This window comes from Parasteatoda tepidariorum, chromosome 1 (assembly GCF_982258835.1).
Source record: "Parasteatoda tepidariorum strain Cologne lab strain chromosome 1, Ptep-v5.0, whole genome shotgun sequence".
Lineage (NCBI taxonomy): Eukaryota > Metazoa > Arthropoda > Arachnida > Araneae > Theridiidae > Parasteatoda > Parasteatoda tepidariorum.
The window spans coordinates 2,015,746-2,038,799 of NC_141755.1; the positions used below are offsets into that span (position 1 = coordinate 2,015,746).

The following is a 23,054-nucleotide window of genomic DNA, read 5'->3' on the forward strand; positions in this document are numbered from 1 at the left end:
ACTTAAACCTTTTCGAAAAAACAAATTTCGATTGAAATTTTTAGTTAGGCAATAGATAGTACATTTTAAGTGACATACTTTAGCTCTTTGTTTAAAGAATAATGGTTGCTAAGTGCATAAAAGCAATTATTTTTAAAATTCCAGTGGTTTGTCACATTTGTAAAAGTAGTGTTTGGCAGACACAGCACCGAAAAGGTTTAATACATTGTTGACGTCATATGACATCCATCCATAACAAGGATAATCAGATATTCATCATCCAATAGGAGTGAAGTATTTACCTGTTAAAAGTTTAATTTAATATAAGGAATAATAGTAATAGACACATAATAATATAAGAACACTTTTTATTCTTGTAATTTTTTTCCAATCACAGTAAAGGAATTGGATAAGGGATGGAAAAAAAATCTTAAATTTCATTCATTGCAGAACAATTATTTGTTCAGCAATAAGAATTATTTTATAATTGTCTCACCTTTTGTTACGAGCATCATTCAGTTCTAGGCGCCTTTTCTAATAACTTTATTTATTTTAACTATTGTATGTTTAAGTTATCGTTTGTTAACTTAGGATTCAAATTTGTAAAATAACAGCAGATCACTTTGGTTTTTGTACGATGCTTAAGGAAGTATATTTGGGTTTCAGTAGTGGGTGAGCGAGTGTTAGAAATTGCAAAAACTATTCGGGAAATCGGCTAGCAATAGTAAGCAGACGTAGTAAACACATAGAATACTTTTAAACTACTTGAAAAGTTAAACCACGTGGAGCATTGGTGTTGCTCGGAGGATAAAGCGTTCGCCTTCCAATGAGGTGAATCCGGTTCGAATCCCAGCAATGGCTGATCGATACGAATTCCGCACCCGGTTCGCGTGGGAGGTTTTCCTGGTTTTTCTGACCATGTAAGGCAAATACGGGTTATAGTTCCACCAAAAAAACATCCACTTTATTTATTTATTTTATACCAATGCTTGAACTAGGAGTTCCTTTGTCACCTGGATTGGGTTCAAAACTAAAAGGTTACGGAGTTGAACATTAGTAGTCGTAAACCCGAAAATTGGGAGGGCTCTTCGACGATTATAAAATAAATAATAAATTATAAAGTTGATTTAAAAAAGTTTCAAATATTTGAGAAAGCTATTCCCCCTTTTGAATTTAAAGGTGTCTGCCACTTAGCGCTTTATTTTCATCGAGCGATCCTTTATTGGATCTTCTGATTCGTTAGGTTTCAAAAATCAAAACTACATTAAAAATTGTTAGTGTGCCTGAATTGAAAAACAAAATTTCTGGGGTTCATACAGCGCATAGAGATTTCTAAATGAATATATTAAGGCAGGTTTATACGTAATTCCCTTTATAAAGGCATCATAAGAAATATTCCGTGTCTGTCAGAAACTGCTTAAACGCAAGGAGTTATACTTCAAGGAAACGTAAAACTTAATGTAATACTACTTTCTTTTCTAAAACACTCGCGAGATCCCGAGAAGCGTTCAAGGTTAGTTTAAATGCAAATAGATGATGTAATAAATGACACCTGTGGATAAAGTAGGAGAAAAACATTTCGCAAATGTGCCTCCTTCCCCCCCCCCCAAGAAAAACTCTCCGTTTTGTTATTTTAGGATATTCTTTAACTCAGCTGTTCCCAAAAGGTGTTCCACGGAACCCCAGGGTTCCGCGGAAGGATCTCAAGCGGTCGAAGGCCTTCTCATGAGCTTTGAAAGTGACATTTACAGGGCACGTTTTTTATAAAAATGTATTGTAGTGTTCGTATGTTTTAATGTATTACAAACTTATTTGTCCACACCACTGCCTATAAATGATTTAAAAAGTTCATACGCAACGGCGCTTTCGTGGTAAGGCTTATAAAATGTTGCCAAAAATTCGGAAAAACTTCATATCTACCTCTCTATAAAATATTTTGCTTGGCATTTAATAGCAATGAATGAATAATTATTGATTTAATAGTTTGGTTTATTTTTATAAAATGCGAAAGGAGACCAAGAATGAAAGAAATTGAATAAATTGTGAAAAGGACATCTGCCTTAGCGTTCCACATGGAACTTCGAATTCAAAATAAAACGATTAAAGTCAAAGAAATATGATTCCCTAAGAATATTTATAGAGATTCATTTTCGTTTTAAAAACTTAAATGAAAGCTGAACTTTAAAAACTCGGGTGACAAAAAAATTAAATTTAAAGAGGATAAGAAGTTTAAAAATAGAAAATAATTAGATTGACATTCATAATTTCCAAATAGTATGTTGATCGTTCTTTCATTCATTCGATTGCGAATGAGCATCGGGATTCCGCAGAAAAAATTTCGACTCTTCTTTAGGGTGCTATAGCCGGAAAAAAAAAATGGGGGACGGCTGCTTTAACTAATGCGACGAGAAATGTCATTTTATTAAAAATGTATTCATATTAAAATGAAGTATAACTTAGTCATATTCTTTTAAAATTGAGTCATATCAAAAAATAAGTTTTAAATTTTACCGATGAATATAAATATCGGTTTTCAGGCTATCATTTTGACATCGACTTATTACTAATAGACCTGTTCTAGCAGCGAGATGAAACAATGACATTTCGATTTATTATTTGTATGTTTGGTAATGTCGACTTAAGCTTTGACATTTCACCTTAAACGGTTATCGGACCCTGCTACAGTGCTGCGTCCACGGACCCAGATAGAAATCCATTATAAACGACGGTTCGCTCTATGGAACTAAATATTCGTTAGCATATTGCAATAGTATTGTTAGAAATAGTGGTTGCGATACTACATTATTTGCTCTATTAACTTAGAAAGTATATAGAATTTCCTTAGTACGTACTTTCCTTACAGCGAATATTTTCCAAATATTTTGTTTTTAACAAAACATTCAAATATTTTTCTTATAAGTTGCGGTTCCGTTATAATGATTTTTTTTAACATTTATTTTTTCAATTCTCACCATTTTTCGGAATTTTATCTTTTTCATTTCCATCCATTTTGAAGAAAGTTGCCGTTAAAACTCGAAATTCTGATGGTCTTTCTCAATCAATGCGGAATCACCCGCTTTATTACTTTCAGCTTTTAAAACCCTCCTTATAATGTGCATTACTTCAGTTTTAATTAAAATCCATTATTATATGCATTTGAACTCATTACATAAAGCAAACATTTGTAACATTTATTCAGATTCACTGTAAATGAAGTACCAACCAGTTTCTTAGTTTTTCTCTATTACCGTATGAAATAACACTCCGGACTATATCGTTTAAAATTTTCGCTACCACCGAGTGACCACTATAACTCGAGTTCATAATATCGGGATTAGACTGTGTAGTTGATTAAATAAACATACGAATGTTTTAATATGTATTTTTATTTTTATCTAAACATTTTTAGGAAAAATTAAAAAAGCAAAATGTTAAAACTGTTTCTTACGGCAAAGCGATAAACACAAAAATTATGCAACTATTTTAAGCGACATTAATGGGGAAAAATTCTTGCAAACTTTTCCACATTTTTTGAAAAATTTTTGTATAGGTAGTTAAGAAGTTGCGAAGAAGTAGTTAAGTATAGCTTAGAAAATTCCTTGAATCAGTGAATTTTTAAATTTTCCCTATGTATGTTGCAAGGAATATCAAGACTGAAAAACCTTTTTTGCGCATTTTTAAATATAAATAGCTTGAAAAAAAAAGGTTTTGTTTCATACAGGGGGGTAGAGAAGGCTAGGGTAGAGAAATGGAATATTTTCGTCGTTTGTCACTGAAAATTTTCCTCGCAAGTTTTGCAGAATAACAAAACTTTTTTTACAATTTCATAAAAAGTAACGAGACAAAATACGTTACATCTTAATATTGACTTCAGTTGCGTTTTTAAGATTTTTTTTTATCCATCGTTCATAGCTGTAAGAAACATAATGATATGAATGAATATGCTAGCTCTTCGATATGTCTTTCTTTAATGAGTGAAGTTAAAAGAACTAATGATTAGACGAAATGATGGACACATAGATGCGGAGCTACTGTGAACACGTCAAGTCTTTGAGTGGTAGTAAATTTACGTTAATGCTTGCAGGAATTTTAAGACACCATTTTAAACGTTTTAAAGTCTGGTAAAAAAAACGAAGCATCCATATTAGATCACTTAAAATGAAGATTCTAATTTTGACGGGGGGAAAATATACGCTCAGAGTAATAGGTTTTTGGGCAACTGTCCTCCCACTCCCTACTTGAAACAGTTTTGAAATATTTTCAGGAAAAAAATATATATTTCAAAGAAAAAGAAAGAAAAGAAGAAAAAAAAAAGCATTCATCTTTCCAAGGCCGAGTAAATACATTCCCCTCTTGATAAATAGTCGGTCGACTTTCATCGCCTTTTGAGAGCAAGGAAAAGAAAAATATTTAAATATTAAAAAATAAAAAAGATTATATTCTCTGTATCAGCGGTTCCAAATTTTTTACGGCTGGGAAACCCCAAACGGAACCTTCTTTTGGTGGAATTCCGACTTCATGAATAAAGTATATAAAACAATTGTCAGCCTATTAACCCATAAAAGACCATTTTCGAAAAAAAATATTTTTTTAAAAATGAAATTTTTTATTCTTTTATCATTGATAATCTTGATTGATCATTGATTAAGTTTTATGTTCCGTAGAATTCGCTATCTAGGAGTTGAATATAGTCTAGTTAAGAATTTATTTTCGGTGTATATAAACTAAAAATGAATAATGTAAGACGAATTATGGTTTTCGTTAAAATGAGAATTAAAAGGAATGTTAAAAATGATTTATTAAAAATGATTAGACGTCGTAAACTTATTTACGTCGCACTACAGCTGCACAATATTAGCAATTGTCTGGGAAACATTCCGGAGAATGATCCGAAGACATGCCAATCAATTCGTGAGGCCACTTCCTAAATTTAGACATAGATCTGTTTTTCGTGGTTTTTCTCTCCATATAACGCAAATGCGGGTTATTCTCAAAAAGCCTCTCGAAGAAAGCCTTCCACGAAGGCAAATTTCTCCTAATGCTCTATCCAGAAGTTTCCTTGTCTTCTGGATTGGGTTTAAAATGACAAGGCTACGGGATTGAACAATGGCAGTCGCAAATTCAAATTTGGATGGGCTATTCAACGACTGTTATAAAATAAAATAATGATAGTGACTAAAAATTATTAAGATATTAAATTTGAGAGTGGTGACAGCTGATGTCCCTTTAGAAAGGCAAAAGGTTAAAACTATCAAAAAATTAAACATTCTACATTAAAAACTTTTTAGTTATCAAAGGTATTATTTTTTTACTTTTATAAAATCAGTAAAGTTAATCGGAATTTGAAAGATCAGAGCAGCCGTTTTCTCGAACTTTACTTAAAATTATATTTAAAATTAACTTTTATCTTTATTTTCTTTGTTGCTTTATATGGCAAGAAATAATAGAGACGACTATTCGAAAAATTAAATTGTGTATGCAAATTCATGCAGGAAATTCTTTTTTAACGCTCAGAGGTCTAGTAGCACTAAGGCTTCATACAATTAGATTTTTCTTAGCAAAATAACGTACATTCATAAATGTAATAAATCAATCATCTTTGCGTTACCACTACTAAACTTTTCTAAGTGCTTCATAAAATTCCTTTTTTTGCGAAGTCCTTTAAATAATATTTTCGCAATAATTTCAATATCTTTATGAGAGATTTCACAATCACTTTTTATTTAGAAAAATATCGGCTGTGTTGGTCCAAGAAGGCAACTCAAAGCAAGAACTTGAAATGAGCTGAAACATTTACAAAAGAGACTGTACTTTGAAGTTTACGTATTGAATTGCATTATAATAAGAAAAGAAAATGTTTAAAATTTCTATTGGAACAAACAGTGAAATGAGCATCGTATCAGGGTAAATACCATGGCTTTGAACAAAATCGGTTTTTAAAACAGAGCTTACAGTATTCGAAAAAGCGTCTTATTGATTTTTAGGGTATTCTCGAAAAATCAACAAGACGACGCTTTTTCGAATAATGTTATTGTTTCAAAGCTTCGTAATATTACATTTTTAGTTAAAGTAGTTGATTTTCATTTATATTATATAGCTTTTAGTTGATTCTTACTTATTTCTTACAGTTTTTTACAATTTCAGCTTTTTTTTGAGGAAAAAAATTAATTAAATAAATAAAATTAAATAACATAAAAAAATTCATAATTTATTTCACATTTTTAGCCTCTTATATTTAAAACTATCTATAATTTCGTAAAAAAAAAGAATAAAATTTTTAAAAAAAGCAAAAAGCATTGTTTCTAACTTTTATGTACATTATTGTTGTTTCGAGATAAAATCGAAAGTTGAGCACTATCACAGATCAAAAGATATTTAACTTTAGTTAAATTATATAGCTGTAACTAAATTGTGCATAGCTGTTGAAATGACCTTCGGTTTGAGGCGATATTGGAAAAGAAATGTCTATTTTAAACCGAAAAATAAAAAAACCTTATAATCATTATTTATTGCACCATTTTTATCAGTTATTTGAAACCAGCTTCAAACCCAATTTATCAACCAGATAATAAAGTTCTTAAATTAATAGTTCAATTTGCGTCAATTTAAAATAATAAAAGAAAACTCTGCTATTTAAAACTAGTATTTCATTAAAGAACTGTAATATTTTGTTTTTAATTTTCAAACAGACTCGATACTGTTTCAAAAGAGGTTGATTATTTTTATCCATTCGATAAAATGTAAGACATTGTATTTATTTTGACGTAATAAAATATCAACTGAATGATTATGCTATTCGATAGCGTTAAAGAGTGTAGTGGCGTCATCTATTAAAAAGGCTTCAAATTACGAACATTTTTCAAGGCTGGGCTGATTGCGCACTAATCTTCACCCAAATATAGCTGCATCCTCGGAGTTCTGCCGAGGAAGGAGAAGTTTTTAAAAAAAACAACCTCAAAAGGTATTACTCACAGTAAGTTTTTATCCATGTTTTATATCCTTTTTCATAAAATGATTTTAATTAATAAATCTGAGTAAATATTTCTTATAATTGGCGATACAATTAAATGTGGGCATTCATCTGAATATTCTTTGAATTATTGAAAAAAAGTAATTTAAAACTGAAAAAACAGTAACTTAAAATAAAATATTTTTTTTCCTTCTTTCTCTCTCTTTTTATTTTTACTATGGCTATTAATAATTTTAACAATCGATTTTGTTAAAACGCTTTAAATCCACTTTAGGCCAACTTTGACAATTTTATAAATTGTGGTATTATTTTTAATTGATGACATTTATTAAGATGCATAAAAAGTTTCGGGCATTAAAAATAATATTTTATTATTGAAGAAACGAAATGTTAGCCCGCCATTGGCCAAATCGATAGACAAAACATTTAGTTGGACACTAGATTTTTTTATGAAATTTGTTTTGTTTTTATTTTATTAATAAAACTTTCAACTTAAATCCATCCTAAAAACGAGTAAGATCGTTTCAAAATTTTTAAAACCGAAAGTGTTTACTCAATGGAATGACTCGTATGAATGAAAATGAGTGGAAATTATGCTTTACTATGTTAATAAAAAAATATTTATTGAAATATAACGCGTTTACGCACTTCTGACAGAAAATGGGTTAATCATAATTTTGAAGAAAAAAAATTTTATTCAAAATTCATTTCTTAATAAAACACGATATTTTTAATAGTAAAAATAATAAAAAGATAAATTTCCTTTTGGATCATATTTAAGAAAAATAAAAGGATGTCAATACTATTAGAATTTTTTAATGAAACATTATGCTAAAACAATTAGAAAATTGTCAAACTTATTTTTATTATCATTTAAAATATATTTGCTTTTTGTTGCTCTTTCAATACTACCTGCAATCTGCTGCCTACAATGATTTCAATAATTATAAGATATCGAAATGGAGCTTTTTTAGTTTTTTTTTTTTTTTTTTATCACATAAAGAAGACATGAACTGCTTCATGGAAGAATCAGTGACGAGGGTTGAATTTATACATAGATTAATCTGATTCAAAATATAAATGTTACCGGCAAAGTATGAAATCAGGCATTGTATAGAATGCCAAAAATTAGCCGGAAAAGTGAAATGATTTATGTTTCACACATTGCCTAGGCATTCTATAGAATGCCAAATGAGAAACGGGCAAAATGTCATTCAAAAATGACAAATTCAAAACGTCATCCGATTTTATATTAATTTATTCCTGGATATAATTACATTTATTCGATATTTTAATACTTACTGACGATAGATTACATTTATTCGATATTTTAATACTTACTGACGATAGATTAGAAGAAACATCAGTGTTTGGAGTATCGGAGCAAATATATACCGAGCAATGGCACTTGGCCTTAAAAAAATATCAGTGTAGGGTATACATGGCAACTGTATGCCGGGCAGTGGCACTGAACCTTAAAAAAAACATCAGTGTCAGGTATACCGGGCAAAAGTATACCGGGCAGTGGCACTGAACCTTAAAAAAAACATCAGTGCAGAGTATGCCGGGCAATGGCACTTGACCTTAAAAAAACATCAGTGTAGGGTATACCGGGCAAATGTATACCGGGCAGCGGCACTGAACCTTAGAAAAACATCAGTGTCGGGTATTTCGGGCAAATGTATACCGGGCAGTGGCACTGAACCTTTAAAAAAACATCAGTGTAGGGTATACCGGGAAATAGCACTTGACCTTAAAAAAACATCAGTGTAGGGTATGCCGGGCAATGGCACTTGACCTTAAAAAAACATCAGTGTAGGATATACTTGGTAAATGTATACCGGGCAGTGGCACTCATAGAGTTAGCACTAGACCTAGTATATATTTCGGACATTTACCAAAGTTCTAGTCATACTAGGTCTGGTTAAGTGCCATAGCCCGGTATACCCTACACTGATGTTTTTTTAAGGTCAAGTGCCATTGCCCGGTATACATTTGCCCGATACTCCAAACACTGATGTTTCTTCTAATCTATCGTCAGTAAGCATTAAAATATCGAATAAATGTAATTATACCCACGAATAAATTAATATCAAATCGGATGTACTAAATATTTCGGACATTCTCGAAAGCGACTATGTGATTGTCAACATTCACCGGTGAAAGTCAACAACCACCGATTTCTGTCATTCACAGTAACCTGCACATCATTTACATAATAACCTCATTAGGACGTTTATTTTATACTTTGCCTAAGTAGCATTTGGCATTCTACAGAATGCCTAGGCATTCTATACAATGCCGGCGTTTCATACTAAGCCGGTAACATATATAACTTGATCATGCAACTTATCAATTCATGTAAAAAGTTTGAATCTAAATTTTAATGATTCGGAAACTCGATGTCGAAATAAACGACGTTAGAGTAAGAATTGAATTGAATAAACGACGTTCATTGAGAAGTAAATTGAATCGCAAGAAATTGCATTTATCGTTTGTTGTAAAAATGCATGAAATGCGTAAAAATAATCTGGTATCATCATGCTTTCATGTTGTACCTCATTTTACAAATTTATTGCCAGAGTCTGATTCATTGTAATGCAATGTTAATAATATAAGGTATTTATGAATTATGTTATGAAATATCGATACCTGAAATGTATGCAGTGTTCTGTGACTACATTATTAATATAATTTTTAGAATATTTGTCCAAAATGAAGACAAAAAAGTATACACATTCAAGTCGAGACTTGCCTCTCAGCCTACCATGTCACTCGGAAAATAACCACATTCAACGTCAACACATTCACACTGCATAGTGGGTTATTGGCAAAGATTTTAGAAACACCCTTAAGGAGGATCCGGTGGCAACATACATACGTCACATCCCGTTTTACAGGGAGGACACATTCACACACCCTCCATTCGTCCGCGGACCGTCAGTTAGATCTGAACCAGAGGACAACCCGTCACCCATTTAGTACCCTTAGAGGTATTGATTTGTTATGGGAACTTGGAAGAGTTTGTGACACCGACAGAATGAGAGGGCACCAGTCACCATTTTATTTATGGAGTGTCTTCGGTCGGTGGGGATCGAACTCACGACCTATCAGACATAGGCACAAAGTCCTACCAGACAGGACATGTCAGTCATAATATTGTATGACTCATCTAGTCAATATAGCTTTTATTCAGGAACGAAATTGAGTTAGCCTTTGTCGTGTCTCTCGTCTGAAGACGTGTTTCTTGTCTAGAAAGTTTCCTAATATGTAATCTTTTATCATTCATAGCAGCTAAGAGGAAATTTTTCCATTTTATATTATAATTATTATTTATATATGAGGGGCGATGTGGTTAAGGCACTGAATTTTTATTGTGAAGAACTGTGGTTTGATCGCAGAGGTGGTTTCCAACTTCAGATCAATGGCTGTCTGTCAAGGAAGAAAAAGCGACTTGTGCAGAGTGCTGATAACATTGCCACAATCATGCCGTGGGTCACGAAATTGTGGAGTCTTAACCTCCATGACCCCCTCCGGCCCATTGCGGGTTGCGGGGGAAAACTTAATAAAAGGGAAATATCTTCGTTCAACTTTAGAATTTTAAGAAGAAAAAAATAGCTTTTTTTTCCAAGTGTTTTTTATCGTCTGCCTCCCCTTCCCCGCGGAAAGAGTGATTTTCTTGCTGACATCTAAAAAGGTGTGTAATGACAGCATCTTATCATGCCTACAGACAGCAATTTAGAATGACAAGCAAATTTTTGTTTCAAAAATTTCTTGTTCCTTTTATATAATAGCGTAATCATACGCCACTTGTTGATGAGTATTTCGGACAAATTTCATATTATTAATTGTAATTAAAATGCACTATGTTAATAAGTAAACTAATTTTTGTGTTCTACAGATTAATCTTTCATAAGACGGCATGCAAGGCCCGCAAAACCAGGTCGTAGTTTAGAGACCCTCGCCCTAAAACGTAATGCAGAAGTTTTTATAATTTTTCCTTTCTTTTATTAAGAGCTACGGTGGCTCAGGAGTACTAGATTACCCAGGTTCAAAACCCAACGGGTGATTAGTTGCTGCGAATTCTACTCTCGGCTCCTCGCACCGACCAAAGAACTGACGTAAAATATCTTCAGTGGAAGGATCCATGTAACGCAAATGCTGGTTAGTTCCAACAAAAAAGTCTTCCGCGAAGGCTAGTTTGTCCCAATGCTTGATACAGTAGTTCCCTAGTTTTCTGGGTTAAATTCAAAATGACAAGGCTACGTAGTTGAGCATTGATAGTCGTCATCTCAGAATTGGGTCTGATTATCAACGCCGGTGATTAAATAAAAAGAAAAGTATTTCACTAAGTCTTGAAAACTATCACTCCACTGAACGTTATATAAATGTGTCAATTCCTTGAATATCGAAATGTGTTACACTGTTTTTGAATAGAACAAATAGAAAAACATTCCATGACCTTTTCAACAGTAAAGCCTATTTCCGATGTGTCGGAAGGTCATATATATTTAAGTTTATCGCAATTGTAAAAAGGAAATGGTATCAATAAAAAAGTGCCCAGTTGTAACTCCTTCTTATTCCAATCATTTTATTGTTCATGTTTAAAATTTAGGACACTCAATTTTCGACTTTATTAAAAATCCCGCATATATTTACATACCACGAAAATTATAATAATAAATACTTATGATAATAAATAAATGAAAAGATTATTTTGGTAGCGAGGTCAAAGAACTGAAAAACATCTGGAATCTGTAGGAGACACTCTTGAAAGACAAAAGGAAGCAAAATAACCCCATTTTGAAATATCAAACTTAGCAAACTCTACCTTAATAAATTCTATGACTATTCTTTATTTGATATTAGATTTATTTTATATAAATCTATATTTATTGTCTACAATAAATTGGTAAAACGTGTAATTATTTATTTTAATAATGTTTGAGTGTTTTGTTACAGTACTGAAAAATAAAAGTAATTATATAAATCTAAACAGATATGTAAGTTTTGAAAAAGCTTCAAATTTTAAAAAAGATTTAATTTTGTCCTGCTAACATTGACACGTTTTAACTGTGGTGAATTTCTAATTCAAACTTTTTCTAACAGTGGGTTTGCCATATATATGTAAACACAAAATGTCCCAATTCTTTTTTTTTTTTTTTTAGTGCTAAAGTTTATAACGCTGCTGATTATGCTTACGTGGAATACGTAATATCATTTTCAATTACGTAGTATGTCGCTTGTAGCTAGTATGTCTAGCTCCATATTCATCTACATATTTAGGGTTTGTACGACCTGCAAGTGGTTGCAAATTTTTTTTCAGACTTGCTGAAAAAATTTGAAGTTTAGTTTTCACTTAATTATTACAAAAGAAAAAAACAATATAAATTTATATATCCATTTACATTTTTTAAATCGCTTCTTTCATGTATTTATTAGTTGTTATTATTATTTTGGTAGATACGAATTACCTAAAACAGATATTTTTTCTCAATTTTGCTACGATTTTAAGAAGTTTACGGATCGTGGCAAGCCTGTTATTTTATCACCGATGATTTACAGCCATTTGTTTTATAACTTTGAAGCCGACTATTGAAAAAGTAAATCTTGTGTCAAGTATTAGAACAAAAGGGCTTTTATGGAAGACTTGTGAGGAAAACTTTACATGGGGAGGTACCACATTTACGTTACATGAAGAAGAAAACTACGAAAACTGCCGTCAGTTTTTCATCAAAAACGGTGCTTATACTTATAATCCGTCCACAGTAAAGAATCATGTTTTTCATGTATTTTTCAAAATGTAAATATGGTACTGATACTGTATTTACCGACTGTACTTTAAAATACCACTTTCATACTCCTAACATAAAAAAGTTGAAAAGTATTTTCGTATAAAAATAGACCTGTTTATTTATCCTTAAAAAATCAGAAACAATAGTTTTCTTATGAAATTTTATTTAGCATAAATAAGATAATCACATTTAATATGTGTTTAGCAATAATATTCAAATTTTGATCCGAATAAGCTGCTTAATTCATATTTTGCAGTATATAAGAAAAAAGGTATTTTTAGGTTAGAAAATATGAGCTCATTTGTGTTTGGATTAAAGTTGATTTGATAATTTATATTTCTGGAGAGGAGCGTTTTTCTGAGAATTCCCTCTCTCCACAGGTATTCACTTAAAACTTGCTAAAATATTTCAAAATTTAAAACTATTTTTAATAAGAAATATGTTTTTATTCGAATTTTATTGAAATATGCTTTCAAAAAATTATCAACTAGTACCTTTTGTTGGTTATAAACTTTAAACTTTAATGGTGCAATATTTTATACTGATAATTTTTAGTTACAGTTTCTTCTTTATTATAGTAATTTAATTGCTTTCTAATAAATTATAATTACTTGTTTCATAAAGTTTATATATGACTCTATCCACGAAACATATTAAATTAAAACACTGAGTACAAAAAACCTATTTAAAATTTTTAAGCAATATTTAAAGTTATTTTTTAGATCTACTGCTAAATAATCTCATAAGTGAAAAATCTTAACAACAAGTTTTCATGTTAGCCAAAACCTCGAAGAAAAAATTGTTTGAATGATGTTGCAATGATAGCTGTAAAAAAAAGATTAGGTTTAAATTGGGTCCTGATAAAATTTCGCGCTAATATAATAAATAATTTTGGGATGTTTCAGTTGAACAATTTTTAATTTTGACATTTTTAACGAACTAGGAGTAGATCCCTTTTGTATATTAACGAGTTAAATTTAAGTTGACTGTTTAAAAAATAAAGTATAAATAATAAATTAAATACAAAATAAAGATAAAAAATTCAACTTATTAAGCTTTCCTTTGTATCTACCGACACGTTTTTGAACTTTCACTTAACATGTCATGTTTGATAAGTACTCAGTGAACAACATAATCTCAAAAACAATCAAAATGCCTGACAAGTCCTCTGAAATCTGTCACTCATGTTAGATTTCTTCTAAAAAGAAGAAAAAAAATGTTTTGGAAAAAAAAAGCAATGTCATTGAGATAGATAATTTTTTACTTTGATAGGGTGTGAAAATTTAATTATCTTTTTTTCTTCTTTCTAGAATCATTTTTATCCATTCACACAAAGATAAACTCATTTTAATGAAAACTTCAGTAATATTTATTTATTTCTCTTTGATAAATCTTGATAATTTTTTCCCTTTATCAAGTTTTAGTTAACGAAATTTTTTCCACCCTATTTTAAGCCAGTACACTTATGGTTGTAGTAAAAACAAAATAACGTAATTAGCTAATTACGTTTGTTTTTAAAAAACCATGTATAAAACTTTTTTGAACTATTTTCATGCAAAAAGAAAATCGGTGTGAAAACATATTTTTGAAAATAAGAATTTGAGGTTAATATAGTACTGAAACTGCACGCAATGAAATTTTAAAAAAAAGAAAAAAAATACTGAAACATTTTGTGAAATAAAAGGCGTGTGGAGCTCTTTGCTAATAAATTAAACATTAGCTAGCACATATCAGATAAAGTGTGAGGTTTTAGACTAGTGGGATATTGTGATTATGCAACTCAAGTCATTTTGAATCCTAAAATAAGGCCTTTATGAGAATTAAGATGAACAGTTATGGATACAAAACAGCTTTCTAAAACTAAGATATCGTAGTATTTAAATTGATTTTTTTCCCTCTTTCATTATTATGTGTTTTGCAGACCAATTTTTCTCAAAATGTATGATTATTGCATAAGTTAACATAAAATTAAGATTCCATTAAACCATATTCTTGACTTTATCTAGTGAAGAGATTTCACACTTTTTAATGTCTTTTTGCTATTGGGAAAGAACCTTTTGTAGCCACGTTCAAAGCTTACATTGGCAAGCCATAGGTTTTAATGGTTTTATGTAAAAATGAGTTGTTCTATCTTTCTCTTGATCTAGGTTTTATGCATATACTTGCAGAACAACATGCATATTAAAAATCATCTACTATTTATTACTATGATATTATTCCATTATTACTATGATATTATTCTATAAGAATATTCTACATTATTCCGTCTACAATTTATTACCCATTTACTATTTTTTACCTAAAAAAGTCTATTGTTTTGCAGAATTTTATTTGGTCTGCTGAAGTACGAAATGCTTCTCAATATCGAAGAATTGGCCAACAGTGCCACATCTATTTACGTTGCTGTCGCTGTTGTCCTTTTGAGCATCTTGTATTACCTCTTCAAAACAAGAGGTTTACCACCTGGACCTATTAGTTACCCATATCTTGGATTGTGGCCCATCCTCAAGCATGAAACAGCCCATTTGCAACTTCAAGAGTATGCCAAAAAGTATGGCGATGTCTTTAGTTTTACTTACACCGGTCGCCTCTTCATCCATTTAGGAAACGTGAAGGCCACCAGAGAAGCTCATATCACCAGATCAGATAGTTTCTACGACAGACCCAATGCATTTCATCTACTCAATTACTTCTTGGACGGAGGTACGATGGAATAAAACTCTCTTTTTTTTTTATAAATTTCTGTTGTTTACATTGTACATTTCTTTTAATTGAAGAACTTGCTAGAAGAAGGCTTTAAGAATTATTTTTGAGAAAAAAAATTTAAAATGTTTAGGACATTTTGAGAACTTATCAATATTATATAGCTAAATGATCTTAATCTTATTTAACTTTAGAATAAAGATTTATTTGTAAATGTCATTTAGTTTTGGAGGCCTCAGTAGGTGAAGGTATAATCTTTGAGTGTTTTTAAAGTGGAAGGAGTTTTCCGGGGCAACAAATGTGTGATGACATACGGCAGCATTAAAAATCTGTTAACATATAGTAGACGAACAGTTCAAGGAATGTTGGCGTTTTAAATATTTCAGCAAATGGAAGTCTACTAAAAAAAAAAAAAAAAAAACCAGATCAATGATTTAAGTTAACCTGTCGACGCATTCCAGCTCACTCACTCTGTCCAATATTCTCAAGTAGTCATTTTTTGGCATAGTGCATGTTGTTTTGAAAAACAACTATTTTCCTTCTCAACACTTTAGATTTTAAAAATACTTTTTCTTTCTCAACTGTACAGGTGTGGTATACCTGCAAGGAGAAGCATGGAAGGCGGTGAGGAAATTCTTATTGTTTCAGTTTAGAGAGCGGGGAATGACGGCTATTAAGGAGAGTCTATCAGGTCCCATCTATGATACGGTCAGGGAGACTATTGCAGACCTTAGAAAGGCGAAAGGACAACCCGTTGACATTGCTGAAATACTACTGGTCAAGTGTGGGAAAGTCATGCGTCAGACACTCTTCGGCAATGATGGCATGTCTGACAAAGAGATGATAGAATTCAGCAGGGCATACTTCAAGAACCTGATGAGTATGACGAGCATAAATCTCATGCTAGTGGGAAACTTTGCTAAGTATGTTCCATCAATTTTTGAATCAAAATTATTAATTTTTAGTCTAAAATAATTCAAATTTATGTTTACTCAGAATGTTTCCTAAATATTTCACTAATAGTGTGCAATATTTCATCCTATTGTTTTTGCGTTTTGATATTGAGAACGGTAACAGGTGGGGCAACAGTAGATTTGTAGTCGTAGACCGAAAATTTGGTCGGCTGTTCAACGATGGTTATTTAAACAAAATAAAATAAGATATTCTACTTAGAATTTTCATTTCTTGATATTCAAAGCGCGTCAACATTGGTGTTTTTCTAAGGCAAAACTATTCTCGTATGGTGTAAAAGAGTTCCGAGTGTTTAGATTTAAGCTACACCTTTTAAATGGTATATGAACCCTCGATTTTGTACCCGGAATATGTTTCTTCACGCAATTTTTCGGATTTTCAACATCTTATTCGGAGAAATATTACACCACTGTTATATCAGGGCCACCTTTACAAATACGATAAGATCGCAAATTGGATGAATAAAATTGTGGTTTGGCGAATGATTTTTTCCACTGGAAAGAAAAATATATATTTCACTGGATTCTCAAAATTACGTCAAAATGAATTTTTCTAAACAAATCAGAATTTTTTATTCGATTACAGAAATTTTCGGTAGATGAGCGGCATAACCAATTAGAAATGGGTTAAAATAATATAAATCTGAAACAAACAACCGTAAAATAATTTCCTATGGGGAAAAAATAAATCCTAAAAAATTGTTAATTGTTGTGTTTAGCGTACACTTTCGAACTTTTTTACTTTTGATATTTGGCTAATTTACTGGCTAATAATTTGAAATCTTAAGGCGGGCCCTGAATATATATATATATATATATATATATATATATATATAATACTGATAAAAATACGCTTAAAAAACATTTGTTCATGCATTAGAAAATAAGAAAAAGCATTTGTCATTAGACTTTGTAACGTGACGTAAAAAAAATCTATTATCAACTGTTATCTATCAGGGGAAAAAAACTATTTCGCAGAGTTACCTTTATTTTATTTTTTAATGTCCTTAAACTTTGTATATTGGAAGATAAAAGTATTTCTTTTCGTCCCAGTGTAGAAAATAACGAACAAAAGTTATTTTCGTAGTATTCTATCCAGAAGGTGTCTATTTGTATAGAATTCAATAAATGCGACTACTTAGCAATTCAATTTTTTCAATTTCCGCAAAGTGGTTCGATTGAGATTCTAATTAAGTGTGCGCGTAACCACTTTACTAAATCTAGATACTACTCTCATGATTTTTCCTAAAGCTTCTTTTTATGGCTTAAAAAAAACTTTTATGAACAGAATAAAATTTTTGACGCTTAGAAAAGAAAATTTGACATTAACTAATTCGTTTAAAAAAACATAACCTTTTAAATTTTCCTCTAACATTTAACTCAGGAATGCCATTATTTTCTGAACTATATTTAAAGCATATGAAAATTAAAACAGAGGTGAAAAGGTTGTGATGATGGAAAATGAAGCATCACATTTTTCAAAATCCCCTTTAATCCCTCAAAACTTAGTTACGAAGTCATTATTTAAGTTTATCTTTTCTAAACTGGCTGTAGAAATTTTTAACGGTGCGACACACTGCTGTCATTAATGTCGGAAATTGCCTTTTTTTTTTTAAAAAAAAAATAGCATAAATATTTTATACGATAAAGTTATGGTTCTAGAGTTATGTGACGATTTAGTACAGTACGCAATGAATGTTTTCTATCTTATCTCACGACCGCAGGCAGAGATGGAAATAATTTCTGTTGCCTACTATGCTAAAATGGGCCGAACTCCATTTAGGGTGGTTTTTGCGATTGAATGGCTGCCAGACAGATTTTAATTTATTACTGAAATTTAATGCATGGAAAACTTAAAAATAATTAAAATAAAATTGAAATCACAGTATTATACTTTCGTTTGGGCAACGGCTAAACTGTGAAAAAATTGAGTTTATATATTAAGCTGTTAGTGTTGGAGGAATGGAATATTTAAATACAGTTGTGCTGTGCATTCCACTTGGTTACCATTAAAATGTATGCATTGTACAGGATAATTTGGAACAAAAGGAGGCTAGTTTTAAATATTTGTTTGTACACGATTTGCTTATTGTTTCAACCCATAGTTTAAAATGCATGAATGAAAAATTTGCTTGGATGTCCACTGCAAAGTCTGATGCATAATTCATTTCAAATGTATGACTTCATTTGAAACCTTTTACTTGTATTGAGTGGCGTGGCCAGCTGACACCAGAAAGAGCCCCCGGTTGTAGCCTCAGGGGTGCCCCTCCCCACACATGTTTGAAAAATAATTAAAAATGAATTCCAGAATCAATTTTTTCCTCTTTTATGTACCCTTCCCACACAGCCAATGACAGGCTCAATTACTACCGGTACCGAAATTACGTATGGGGCACACACGAGGAGTGCCCGTGGGGGCCCTTGAGAATCTTACTTTTTATAAATTGTATTTAAAAAAAAAAAAAATTATGGATAAACAACATTGCCTTAGATTTTTTCTAAAAAAATATATATTCTATTGTATAAAGTGCGTATTTTGTTTATAGATGTATTGTATAGTGATTGATTATCATAACACACACCTATAATTTGAATAATTTATCAAAAAATTCACCCGAAATCTATTTGTCTACATTACGGTGAAGTTTTTTGATACTCGACTCTCACTTCCCGTTGACATATTCGCCGAGTTCGTGAGATGCAAAATAAATGAATGTGAGCAAGTTTTGCATAATGTCTCTAAAAATGCTTGACCCCCACCCACTCTGCTTAGTATTTACAATTAGTAAAATAAAGTAATAATCGAAAGAGTTTAGAATGATACTGCACTATGAAACAACCACTAGTTATGTCTGATGTGCATCGACAGTTGTTTCAACAACTGCCGAGTTTGACGAAATAATTCATACCTTTTGATTTTTTTTTCTTGTTATATCCTTTATGCTTTATTTGTTATCCTTAATGCTTTTTTTAAAATTTAATTTTAGTTAGCTTCGATGGTTTTCAAAGTTATTTCATTATTCGAGGATGGCAACTGGTTATCATCTCAATTTTTTTTTTAAATGATGCGTAGTCTGAAAATGCTTTATTTTATATACACTGAAGAGCCAAAAAAACTGGTATACCTGCCTAATATCGTGTAGGGTACCCGCGAGCACGCAGAAGTGCCGCAACACGACGTGGCATGCATTCGATCAATGTGTGAAGTAGTGCTGGAGATAATTGACACCATGAATCCTGCAGGGCTGTCCGTAAACCAGTGGGAGTAAGAGGGGGTGGGGATATCTTCTGAACATCACGTTGGAAGGCATCCCAAATATGTTCAATAAAGTTCATGTCTAGGGATTTTGGTGGCCAGCGGAAGTGTCTAAATTCAGAAGATTGCCGCTGGCCACCAAAATCCCCAGACATGAACTTTATTGAATATATTTGGGATGCCTTCCAACGTGATGTTCAGAAGATATCCCCACCCCCTCTTACTCCCACTGGTTTACGGACAGCCCTGCAGGATTCATGGTGTCAATTATCTCCAGCACTACTTCACACATTGATCGAATCCATGCCACGTCGTGTTGCGGCACTTCTGCGTGCTCGCGGGTACCCTACACGATATTAGGCAGGTATACCAGTTTTTTTGGCTCTTCAGTGTATATTGAATTTTTGGGGTAATCAAACTAAGTTTAAATGTGTTAACATTATTGCCTATCTTAAAACCGTTATTTTATGTATATTTGGTGTCTTAGTTCGATTTTAAACAGTATGACATTCCTGTGCCTGGGGTCCCTGCATGCTATTAAACGGCTGCCCTGATTACAATGTTTTTCAACAATATGTTTCGATTTATTTGCTTACATTAATGTCAAATCAAATGTAATATCAAAATCATATACATTAATGCAAAATTCTGTCTTAATGGAATTTTTTAGATATTTTCTGTTTCCTTTTGCTATGAATGTTCCGGAAAGTAAGAAGGGTCACCGGGAAATGAAAAAAATTATGATCGAAGTGGTGAAAAGGAGGAGAGCAACTTTCGACGAAAATCACATAAGAGATGGCTTAGATGCTTTTTTCAAAGAAAAGAAAGAAAGAGAAGCTAGAAAAGATCCTGTGGCAAAATATTTTACAGGTTAGCTTTGAATACTGTCAAAAAAAATATCTGTTTTCATATTCACCTTATCCCCGACTGCGTTTTCATGTTCTCCACGGTAGGGGGCGCAGTATTTGGACAGGTAGTTTCAACTTCCGGTAGAAGAATTTCTGCTGGTGTTAACTAAATTGAGTAAATCTGCATCTCAACCATCAGGTAATTTCATATCAATATAGAATAATTTCCCAAAGTACTTTTTTTCATTTCTTCATCTGATATTTTAAAATATGAAGAACAAAGTTTTTCGCAAACACACGACACAAAAATTAAATTCAGAACAACTGAGTATTCCGAGTAGATATACAAACAAACCCGGAACGTTTTTTTAAAAAAAAAGAAATAATCAAGTCAATGCTATGACGTTAGAAGAAGACCTCAAGACTTCCGGTAGGGTAAGTTTGTCTTTTTAGGATAGATGGTGAATAATTAGAACTTTTTTTATGCAGTTTTGTCAAGATAACGTATTGAGAATATTTTTTCCTTGAACTATTTAATGCTTTGATGCAGATGGGACACTGGAATACCTTATATACATATATTTTCTTACGCCCTAATTTCGAACTAAATGTACTTTAGTATTTAGTAATTATAAAAAAATCTAATAATTACCACAAAAAAAATATAGATTATCGGAATTGTATTTGTACTAAAATATGAAATCCGAAATAAGTAGTTCAAAAAAAAAAAAAAAATAATTCCATTCAAATTCAAAAATTTATCAAGAATTGATTTTCTAAGTTAAAGATATTTCAATGATGAATAACTGCTTCTCTTAAATCAAAATATCTGCAAATAAGTTCACATTTGAAAAATTATTGTTTGAAAGTGAACTGCGTTTGAAAGATTTTACCTAGAATGCAGAAAAAGATACCGGCGTTTTATACAGTATTTCATAACCATAAACTATTAAAATACCAAATGTAATATATTTCAACCTAAATTGGTACAAATTAATGAAAATAGTATGAAAAATATATTTAATAAAAATTTTGCGGCAAAGGGTTAATTATACAATACTGATAATGCTATTTTCAGATGAAGTTTTGATGATATCCTTGCTTCAAATTGTGGGCGACGGAGTCTTGTTTTTGGCCATGTTTATTAGTGACTTTTTAACCGCTGCCTTAAAGCATCCTGAAGAGCAAGAAAAAATATATAAAGAACTTGTTGAAGTTGTTGGTTTAGATAGAAATCCTGAGATAGATGATAAAAGCAAATTAATCTACACCAACGCTTTCTTGAATGAAGTAATGAGAACGACAGAAACGTTTACGATGTTCCCAAGTATGGAGTGCGCTAGTAAGTATTTATTTTCTTTAAATAGGTTTCGAAAAACTTAAACATATTTCTACAATTTCGTTTAAGGTTAATATCAGAAAATAATTAAATTAATCATCATCAGCATAACAGCCCTTTTTGGGCTTTCCTTAGAAGCTTTTCCCAATCTAATCTTCTCCCAGAAATTGATCTCATTTTCTGGACGGCTCTTCCACAGTCTTTCCATTTCTTTTTGAGTTTTCCTCTTGTTTTTTTTTTTTTTTTTTAATCCCTCAATGCTAAGCTCATCCTTTTAAGGTGCCCTGTCTATCTTCTTCTACTATGACTTGTGAATTTTATAATACCCTCACTCAAATGTTATAGATTTTGATTTTATATCTTTTTTTCGCTTATTATTATTATTATCAAGAACAGCACCAAAGATGGTTGTCAAAACTTTCCTTTCAAAGATCGCTAAAATCATCTAGCCTTTTTTTGCCAAGGGGCGTGACTTTGGGGCATACGGCAAGACTAATTTTATTAATACCTTGTATTGTCTAGAGCGTTGTCCTTTTTATTAAATGGGATTTAAACAGGGGCTGATTAAGCGTACCATTCAAATTTTTGGGCCCTTAGATTAAATTTTTTTCTCGTATATTTTTTTTTATTCAAATATAAAAGTATTTATATATCTTTTCATTTAAGAAAGCATACTTAAAATTAAAATAAACAATAATAAATTAATTTTTACTTTATCTTATTAAATTAGAACTAAAAAATAATCATAACATTTTGAAAAAATTTCAAGAATCATTGTTTTTCTTAATTTATTTTCAAAAAATCAATTTTAAAGGGGCCCCTTGGGTGCTCCAGGCCATGGCCTAATGGGCAAAACGGCGCTGGATTTAAATAATGATCTTAAATCAAAGCAGTGATTGACTGTTACAATCTTTATTCTGATTGTAAGACTTATGTAATTTCATAACATTATTGCAAAAGATGTGTTATGTCACATCCTAAATTAGTAAAATTGCTTACAGATTAAAATTTAAAGGAGTCTACTTCAAATGTAAGGATTTACCACACTACATCAATTTTTTTTTCGTTATATTCACTCTTAAATTCCTTTTTCTTGCTGAATTTTCCAGACATTTCACCCAATGCGATCTTGGCAATGATGTCATATGTTGAATCAAAAACATAATTTCTACCTCAAAGTATAAAGAGTATAT

At 31.3% G+C, this 23,054-nt stretch overlaps 1 protein-coding gene across 2 annotated transcripts in view; it reads left to right on the top strand.

Moving 5' to 3' along the window:
- Positions 1–6,641: 6,641 nt before the first annotated feature.
- The window catches only part of LOC107438854 (cytochrome P450 2A9), a 34,077-nt gene continuing 17,664 nt past the window's right edge, over positions 6,642–23,054 (top strand). Inside the window, exons 1-5 of one of the 2 annotated variants that reach the window (XM_043046345.3) lie at positions 6,642–6,952; positions 15,068–15,447; positions 16,037–16,370; positions 20,345–20,544; positions 21,601–21,864. In XM_043046345.3, coding sequence (XP_042902279.2) covers positions 15,096–15,447; positions 16,037–16,370; positions 20,345–20,544; positions 21,601–21,864 — 1,150 coding nt within the window. In that variant the 5' untranslated portion in view covers positions 6,642–6,952; positions 15,068–15,095. The remainder of the gene's footprint in view (positions 6,953–15,067; positions 15,448–16,036; positions 16,371–20,344; positions 20,545–21,600; positions 21,865–23,054) is intronic. The other variant, XM_087158272.1, reaches the window with a different exon arrangement.